At 37.6% G+C, this 9,620-nt stretch overlaps 2 protein-coding genes across 2 annotated transcripts; one reads left to right on the top strand and one right to left on the bottom strand.

Moving 5' to 3' along the window:
- The first annotated feature begins 668 nt into the window (after positions 1-668).
- LOC141627925 (protein FAR1-RELATED SEQUENCE 9-like) lies at positions 669-1,298 on the top strand. Its single transcript, XM_074441120.1, has 2 exons — positions 669-1,116; positions 1,180-1,298. Exons 1-2 carry the CDS (start codon positions 669-671, stop codon positions 1,296-1,298), a joined length of 567 nt encoding a protein of 188 aa, XP_074297221.1.
- A 1,925-nt stretch (positions 1,299-3,223) lies between these two features.
- Positions 3,224-8,834, bottom strand: LOC141627923 (uncharacterized). Its single transcript, XM_074441119.1, has 11 exons — positions 7,056-8,834; positions 5,909-6,661; positions 5,361-5,486; positions 5,131-5,264; positions 4,845-5,022; positions 4,499-4,570; positions 4,252-4,350; positions 3,803-3,888; positions 3,634-3,718; positions 3,432-3,523; positions 3,224-3,311 (listed from the first exon to the last, which is right to left on the bottom strand). The coding sequence occupies exons 1-11, from the start codon at positions 8,832-8,834 to the stop codon at positions 3,224-3,226; spliced, it is 3,492 nt and encodes a 1,163-aa protein (XP_074297220.1).
- Between the last annotated feature and the right edge of the window lie 786 nt (positions 8,835-9,620).

The following is a 9,620-nucleotide window of genomic DNA, read 5'->3' as shown; positions in this document are numbered from 1 at the left end:
TAAGCTTTTCCGGGCAGATCCAATATCACTTAAAAATTATGCCCTTTTTGGTGATGTCGTTTCTGTTGATGCCACTTATAACTTCAACCAATATAAAATGGTGTTTGTCCCTTTCACGGGTGTTGATAACCATAAAGGTTGCATTACTTTTGCAGCGGGTTTGATACGAAACGAAAATGCAGAATCATTCTCGTGGTTGTTTCAAATATTTGTAACGGCTATGGGTGATCGCTATCCTATTACTATAATAACTGATCAATGCAGAGGGATCAAAAAAGCTGTTAAAGGTGTGTTTGGTGACAAAACACGCCACCGTCTGTGTATGTGGCATATAATGAAGAAGTTGTCTGACAAGGTTGGTCCATCGATTTCCCAAGACACAACCTTTTTGAAGGAAATAAACTCAGTTGTTTGGGATGTAGTGATCACTCCAGAAGAATTTGAATCGAATGGAATTCGATAATTTCCTCATATGAGCTTTCTGATAACAAGTGGTTGAAGAAAATGTTTAAGCACTGTGCTCTTTGGATTCCTGCTTACATTAGAGACACATATTTGGGCGGGATTTTGCGCACAACTTAAGGTCAGAGTCTGAAAATAGCTTCTTTGGAAACTTCACCAACCCACATGTCACACTCGTCGAGTTTTGGATGCGTTTCCAAACAGCAATGGATGCTCAGAGATGGAAATATTCTAAGGTAATGGCTGATGATAAGAACTTTTATCCAAAATTGACAACCCCTCTCCTTTTAGAAAAGCAAGCTTCTGAATTTTACACAATCGTCATATTTTATATTTTCCAAGTAGAAGCCCAAGCTGCATGTTATACTTGTGGCCATTTACCATCACCAAACACAACTGGTTCTGAGAATGATCATATTTCAATAATTGATCGTGAGAAAGACAAGGAATACAAAGTTGATTTAAGTGATAAGAAGTTTTCTTGTTCTTGTATGATGTTTGAAAGAATCGGGATACTCTGTAGGCACGTTTTATGGGTGTTGAAGGATAGGGGATTTGATCATATACCTAAAGAGTATTTAGCACTTAGATGGAGCAAATCTACAACCTCCCACCCTCTTTCTAATGTTGTTGGAACATTTGTCCTAGCTGATTGTGTGTCAATCGAAAGCCGCCAGAACAATATAAGTGAATTATGATCGGAGGTATTTAATGCAGTCTCACTTGTTGAAGATAATGAGGAACATTGTGATGCGCTATTTCAATTGCTCCGGAGTTTCAATGAAAAGTTGATTATTTCAGTTAAGTCTGGGAAGTCAAAAGATAAGAAAGCTTAGATTGAGATGCTTCTTGGGTCAAAAATACCAACTGAAGCTACAGTTCTACCACCAGAAAAGTGCAAGAATAAGGGATTGGGAAAGAGGATAACATCAAACAAGGAAAAGGCAGTCTTGGAAAATGCAAAGCCTCTGAGGAAATGTCGTGCTTGCGGTGAAAAGAGTAACCATGGTAGTAGAAATTGCCCGAGTCGACTCCCTTGAAACTAATTTTAGTGGGATTTGTAGATGTCACTCAAAACGGTCTGTGTTATGCTTTTTAATGTTATGCTACTCACTTGAAACTGATTTCAGCGGGTTTTTGGTTTATTTGGTTCATGTAAGACTGGTTTTGTATGAACTTCAACTTTTTTTTTTAATTCTGTTTTAGGCTGCTGTTTTTTTGTTTTTTTTGTTTTTTACTGACTATGGACTCGTGGAGTATATAGGGTGTTATCCTTGCTTTGCTGAACAAATGAAAAATTTCATGATATTGTTTTGTTGGGCGTATTATTAATGTATACGTTGTGTTCAATAGGGAGATGGGCTGACGTGCTTGAATGCTTAGGTTCAGTGAGTAAAGTGTTTCTAGTGACTGACTAAAGTGTATGTAGCTAACTGACGGAGTGTAACTAGCAGTCCAAAAAAGTGTATGTAGCCAACTGAAGGAGTGTATCTAGCAGTTCAAAAAAGTAGGATTCCGAAAAATTGAGAAAGCCAAAAGGTAGGATTCAACATCATTTCAATGAACTCTTGAGCCTCAAATTACTCCACGCAAATCGCTTATTTCACTATGCTCAAGATATGATGCATCTTCCAACAAATTGACCTATAATGTCATTTGTTCGAGTCTAATCTAGCAAACAACATGAACAAATCATTACACAACCAGACTAGTGAACAACTGAACATCCTTTGGAATACGAACCCGAGACTATGGTCACAATGCCTCATTGTATATTTATGTACAGAAACTAGGAAAACACATGTCATCTCTTTTTAGAAATTTACAAAAACTAGATGAAACGAACGCACATTTACAGTTAAGTCGACAAAAAATTATATTTCTCGTTCAATAATAAACTTAACGACTTTCTTGTAAGCATAAAAACAGTCTCACACAAGACTAAACGTCCTGATTAGTACTTAGTATTATATTACTCGTGATATTGTTTTTATGGGCGTATTGTTAGTGTATACGTTGTGTTCAATAGGGAGATAGGCTGACGTGCTTGAATGCTCAGGTTCAATGAGTAAGGCATTTCTAGTGACTGACTAAAGTGTATGTAGCCAACTGAAGGAGTGTATCTAGAAGTTCAAAAAAGTGTATGTAGCCAACTAAACGAGTGTATCTAGCAGTTCAAAAAAGTGTATGTAGCCACCCGAAGGAGTGTATCTAGCAGTTCAAACAAGTGTATCTAGCTGCCCATAAATGTTCAAACTTATTTCCTTAACTATACCATTGAAATCCGAGCATCACAATTAGTAATAACGCCCTCATGAAGAGTGGCCAACTTAATAAGTATTTCCCTTGGATTGAAAGGTTACCAACTTAATCAAACAGGAAGTATTACGCCATACACTATCAACAAATTATCCAGGTTTCAAGTTCGAAATACTAGACATAGTCAACCAAATTAATCAACCTCTTCAAAGTACAAAACCACTATTGACATGAAAATGTTAAACTGATGCCGAATCCCTTTTAAGTGAGGCTTGATTAAAAAAAACTGATCCAATATTCTTCATCATCAACCATCTTGAAAAATTGCCCGGAGATTTAAAAATGAATGACATGAGCTTGAATTATTTTAATCATTATCAAGTATAAATACCATGTGTATGAAGCAACTTATGGATGTGTAAGAAGGTGTATCTAGAAACTTTAAGATGAAAGTGTTTCTAGTGACTGACTAAAGTGTATGTAGCCAACTGAAGGAGTGTATCTAGTAGTTCAAAAAAGGGTATGTAGCCAACTGAAGGATTGTATCTAGCAAATCAAAAAAGTGTATGTAGCCACCTGAAGGAGTGTATCTAGCAGTTCAAACAAGTGTATCTAGTTGCCCAGAGATGTGTATATATATATAGCTGCCCAAGCATGTGTATCTAGTAACTTCTAAGATGACAAATCAAACAAATAAAAATAGAACTTACTTGGAACTTTGTAGAGAAAGGTGTACCTGAGAAGTGTTTTTCTCCCATTTTATCAGTCGCAACATAATTTCTCGTCGATAAGCAATCAAGTCCTACAAAATAAAAATGGCAGAAATTAAAGATAAAAAATGGCAGAAATTTAAGATAAAATGGCAGAAATTTAAGATAAAAATATATGAACTATTAAGTCCATTAAACTCACTTTGTAGTGTTTCTTGTCCGTCCATAAATCTGTATTGAACATTGCACTTTCCAGAAACTTCATGACATATACTCCGCAGTCAAAACTAGTCAAACAAAGTATGATGTTGAAAATGATATTGAAATAGTTAACATTATGCAAAATGAAACGAAATATAAAACAAACTAACGTGTTTGCTTGCTGAGATACATCCTTGATTTCAGTAGGAAACAAGCTGATGGCCTTGAGCTGCTTGTAACCATTGCTGCTAGGTATCTAATTTGCAACATTGACTATCTGTGAACGACAAACAATTAGCAAAATATGAATGAAATCTTAGATTATGACTTTTAAACTGAATTGAAATAAACAATGGCGACCATAGAATATCCTCCACATAAGTATTATATTCCTCCACAGCTTTCTTATCATTTTTCCTATATGTCTTGAGAGAGCCCAAAACATAGTTCTTGTCCTTCTTGAGGTCAGACACACACAAGCTAACCAATGGTTATTATGTTTCCCAATTGTGCAAAAACCTACATAAAAGCAAAATGATTTAAATAGGTAAGTAACTAGGATATGCATGGTAATTAGTATATGCATACACCATTACAGTTTCGACATTAGTAAATTTACCTTCTCAATAGTTGCTCCATCTTTTGGCTTGTAGTGCATCTTAAGATGACGGCACCAAAAAAAGTTTACCTCATTAACCTTTAATTGTGGCTTAGCATCCTAACAATTTAATAAAATAAGTTAGTAAACTATACTGACAAATATATGACATCGAACATAGTTCAGGTGGCATATAGTTTCCTCACAAAAATGAAGTAAATATTGAAAATGAAAACATAAATTCAAAATGTAATGCTTAGATACCTACCTTCACTGTTGAAGGCAAGTACAGAATATCTGGTCGATTATATGTACACATCACACCAAACATGTCAATCACCTACAAATGTAATAGTGTTACAAATATTTGATCATTTTGGAATATAAGATATAAATGAAAAATGTTTATATACTCACCGTATCCCTTATCCAGTGACGATTTTGCAAACTTTTCATTGCGTTTCGGTAGACATTCATCCATTCTGTGGCACAATAATCTCATCCAAATACCTACAAACTAATACAATTATCACAACTTCTAAGACCACAAATCAAACAAATATATATATCATGAAGTTTAGAAATTACTTATCATCCTTGCGGGCATTGATTACCCGCCCCAATATTTCTCTGTCTAACAATTGACGTTGCCGGGTATCCTTGGTGGCACCTCTGGTTTTCTTTCTCGGATTTTGGAATTCTTGATTACCAGCAAAAGACAACATTTCGTAGCATGAACCATAACTTGGTTGTTCTACAAACAAGGAAAAGGAAGGTTGATTTACTCTTATCCTATACATAGCAGTAAATAAATAAGGAAAAGGAATGTAAAGCAGCTTACATCTTAGAGTCCCAAAACACATACATGTCCTTCTTTCTCCTTTGTATTTCTACAACAACGTCATGAGGTAAATTCCTGTATCACTTCCATTACCAAGATTTGATCTCAGAATAATCTCCACTGGCTTCATGTCACGGACATCTACTATAGACGACGTTTTATTGACCAAGCATCTAACAACAAACTCTTTATGCTAATGACATATATAAATTCAATCGGTTCTCAAAATGCATATAATATTAATATAGTAGAATAGCATCAAAATACGAGTAGGTTGTAATGCGCATACCGTAGACTCAATACTTGGTGCGTAATTTACGGTTTCTGGCCTCATCAAATACAGGATTTCCAACTTCTTTGTTAGGAAGTTGAAAAACATTGCAAATGGCTTCTCAGAAATTATTGGTACAAAGATCTGCAATTGTATAATATTTGTTCTTAAAAAATGTCTATATCACAAAACCATACTGAAAAGTTAAACATGTAAATACTTACCAAAGCGGCCCCCGTAAAATTGTCATCAACTTGAGAACTTAGTTCAGCAGATTGTGGGAGATACAACCTAGAAGGTGAAGTATGTGCTCTAATTGTTTCACATTTGTTCAACACGCAACACCACGCATGTATCACTTGTTTAGGCACTATGTCTTTTTTTTTTTGCTAAAATGTGAGGGTATATATTAGAATAAAAGAACGATAGTCCAACAATTTACAATACAAACAACTTGGCCTGTCAAAGACTCAGCCTCAACTGCATTAGAAGCCTATCCTCCTAAGCCAAAACTTATCCTTCTCAATACAAATATTCCTAGTCTTGTCTTTCAGTCTCATGCTCACGCTTGCAATGATTTCTTTGGCAATCTGTTCAGGGTGTCTCACTTGCATCTCCAACCGAACTTTATTCCTTTGCATCCAAATCATGTAGTAGCAGCAACATATAAGCAAGCCATGGAACAATTCCTGCAACAGTGTGCCTGGTGCTCTCCCATGGATAGGATCAGTCCTTGAGATTCTACAGCTGCTCCACCTTTCTACTACTGCAAGTACCATACTGCTGTACTCACAGGAAAAAAATAAATGGTCATGTGTTTCAACTCCATTACCACAAAGCACACATCCATCATCATCAGTATAGCCTATCCTCTTCAGTTTTGCACGCACATTCAGAGCCTTATGCATACATAACCAGGTGATTACAGACTGTTTGGGGATAGCCCAATCACTCCATACAGTTTTATGCCATTGAAATTTAAGTTCCCTATTCCTGCTCCATTCATAGCCACTCTTGATGCTGTACCCCTTATCATCTAGAATCCAATTCCCATTTTGAAAACCAGCAGCAAACTTAGTTTTCATTTTGCAGATCTTCTTCCAGTACCAAGCAACATCTAAACCAGGCTCATAAGTCTCCCATTCCTGATTTTTAATGTAGGTAGCTCTTACCCATTTGACCCAAATTCGATCAGGTTGTGTATACACCCAGTCCACCAGCTTATTCACAGCAGCATCATTCCACTTGTGGATTTGTGTCACCCTCAGACCACCCTCCTCCTTAGGCAAACATATTTTGGACCATCCCACAGGTAATTTCTACACAAACTGTCTATACTTTTTAGCACTGCCTTTGGAAGAATAAAAATTGTTGCCCAGTATGTATGAAGGGTGCTCAAAACTGATTTGATTAGAGTGATCCTTCCTGCATAGGATAACTTCCTCGTCCCCATACCCCTGATTCTTTGTATCACTTTCTCAACCAAAACATTACAATCTGCCTTGTTTAATCTTCCTGCTTTCATAGGTATTCCCAAGTATCTAAAGGGCATACTACCTTCCTGAAAACCTCAGACAGTCAGGATTTCTTCTTTAAGCTGTGCTTTGACACCATTGAAGAAGACTTCAGATTTTGATGCATTCATTTGAAGGCCGGAAGCTTTGGAGAACGTAGAGAATGCTCTGGGTAGTAGCATAATAGACCTTGCATTACCTTTGCAGAATAATAGAAGGTCATCTTCAAATAGCATATGGTAAAGCTTGAGAGGGCCACACAGAGGATGATATTAAAGGGCCATTTTTGCACTGCATAGTCAATGATCCTCGTAAGATACTCCATGCATATAACAAAAAGGAGAGGGGAAATGGGGTCCCCTTGCCTTAATCCCCTTCTGCCTTTGAAATACCCAAAATGATTTCCATTAAGATTCAGGGAGAAGCTAGGAGATGTAACACACATCATGATCAAATTTCTGAATTTATCAGGTATCTTTAGAGCTTGAAGCATTTGGTCAACAAATTGCCATTCCACACTGTCATATGCTTTTTGTAGATCAATCTTAAACAGGCATCGAGGAGACACACTCTGCCTATTATAAAATTTAATTATATCCTGGCAAATCATAACATTCTCCAGAATATATCTCCCTTGAACAAAGGCACTTTGGTTTTGGCTTATAATGTCAGGCAGGACCTCAGAAAGCCTATTGCAAAGTAATTTTGAGATGGTTTTGTAAATTACATTGCAACAGGCTATTGGGCTAAACTGTTGCACCTTGCCAGGGTTATGAACTTTGGGAATCAGAGTCACAGTAGTAGCATTAATCTGGTTTAGCAGCTTCCCTGTATCAAAGAAATTTAAAATAGCTTCAGTGACCTTCTCTCCTACAATACCCCATGCATCTTTGAAAAATTTGCTTGTATATCCATCAGGCCCAGGAGACTTATCATTTGGAATGCTAAAAATGGCTTGTTTTATCTCCTCTTTAGTCACAGCACTGTTCAGAATTGCAGAATGCTCCTCAGTGCAGCACCTCCCTTTTTTGACAATAGAGATATTCACTTTCTCACTTGGCTTGCTACTACCCAGAAGCTGCTTATAATAATCCAAGAATGCTTCTTGTATACTAGCTCCTGTAGTGCATACATTACCATTCTGATCTTCAATTTGCAGAACCTGATTCTTCAACATTCTCTTTTTAATGATGCCATGAAAAAATCCAGTATTGCTATCACCACTCTCCATCCATTTAGTTTTTGCCTTCTGGGCCAGGTAGCTGCTTCTAGCATTAGCAAGCTCCCTATATGCCTGAGCTGTCTCAATTTCCTGCATAATTAGATGTGGATCAGTAGGGGCCTGCTGTAGCCTTTCTTGAATTTCCTCCAATTTCCCCTTGGCAATATCAGCATTGTTCTCTATATCAGCATAGCATTCCCTATTGAGCTTCCTTAGCATACCCTTTAGAGCCTTTAATTTTTTAAATATTTTGAACATTCTTGTCCCAGCTACATTCATTCTCCACCCCTGCTGAATTATAGCTTGAAACTGCACTGCTTGTCCCCACATGTTATAGTATCTGAATGGGGGTCTACCTATGCACTCCCTCAAGGAGGAGCTCACTGTGCATGGGTTATGATCAAATAAACCCTCTGGATGGAAGTGAGCTTGCAGGTCAGGGAAGCAATCTAGCCACTCTTGGTTAACAAGGAACCTATCAAGCCTACTAAAGACCCTACTGTCTGGACCCTGCTTGTTATTCCAAGTAAATTTGGAGCCTGTAGCAGGGATATCTATCATCCCACATTGATCAAGACAATCTCTAAATGGTGCCATCTCAGCAATAGAGCTCTGCCCTCTCAGTCTTTCCTCAGGAGTGAGCACACAATTGAAGTCCCCTGCCATTGCCCAGGGCCCATCACATTGCATAGCAAACATCTTCATTTTACTCCATAATTCTTCTCTACTCACAATATCATTATGAGCATAAATCATAGTTAAATAGAACATCTTGCTATTAATTCTAGAATATACCCTCATATGAATAAACTGGCTACTATACTCCATAGGCTGCACATCATAAGCATTAGGGTTCCACACAACCCACACCCTACCTCCCTTATGAAACCTGGTGTTGGTAGTTAAGCACCAGCCTTCACAGAGTTTATTCCTATACCTACTATATTCTCAGGCTTAACCTTTGTTTCAAGAATTCCAAATAAGCCTACATTATTCTTATTCATGAACCATTTAACACTACTCTGTTTATCTACATTGTTTAAACCCCGTACATTCCAAAACCTTATCGTATTCATTGAGAAGTAGTTTGGATTGGGGTACCTGTTTGTCCAATACCTTCCTTAGGCGCCTGAGTAGCAGCACAGAAGGTAGGAGACTCATCTCTTCTTATAATTCTAACACCAGACGCACTGCCTTGGGAATTGAACTTCACTATTTGGCTTGCAGGCGTAGTAACTAGGGGAATCACAGCAGCAGGTGTACTCCTCCTTGGACTGAGGTGCATAGCTTGCTGCACATCTTGCTGCACAGGTCTATTGACAGGCTTCCATATTTTTTGTTGCTTCTGAACACCCTTCCTGTCTCCCTGTATCACTCTCTTACACACCTTTCCTTCATGTCCATATCCTTTGCATTTGAGGCACAAAATAGGTTTCCATTCATAGTCCACATCTATAACCACCCTCTTCCCTGCCTCATCCAGGAATTGAACCTTCTCAGGCAGTTTTTGCCCTATTTTAAGTTCCACCATGACTCTTGCAT

Source organism: Silene latifolia, chromosome Y (genome assembly GCF_048544455.1).
Source record: "Silene latifolia isolate original U9 population chromosome Y, ASM4854445v1, whole genome shotgun sequence".
Taxonomy (NCBI): Eukaryota; Viridiplantae; Streptophyta; class Magnoliopsida; order Caryophyllales; family Caryophyllaceae; genus Silene; species Silene latifolia.
The sequence above is the reverse complement of the archived record's forward strand: the minus strand, read 5'-3'. Positions and strand labels throughout refer to the sequence as shown.

Coding starts and splice junctions, on each gene's coding strand:
- LOC141627925 (XM_074441120.1), top strand. CDS start 669: ATGGATGCTCAGAGATGGAAATATTCTAAGGTAATGGCTGATGATAAG. Junction 1,117..1,179: donor AACATTTGTCCTAGCTGATT/GTGTGTCAATCG, acceptor TATTTAATGCAG/TCTCACTTGTTGAAGATAAT.
- LOC141627923 (XM_074441119.1), bottom strand. CDS start 8,834: ATGATTTATGCTCATAATGATATTGTGAGTAGAGAAGAATTATGGAGT. Junction 5,265..5,360: donor CACCAAGTATTGAGTCTACG/GTATGCGCATTA, acceptor ATATGTCATTAG/CATAAAGAGTTTGTTGTTAG. Junction 4,351..4,498: donor ACTTGCCTTCAACAGTGAAG/GTAGGTATCTAA, acceptor TTAAATTGTTAG/GATGCTAAGCCACAATTAAA.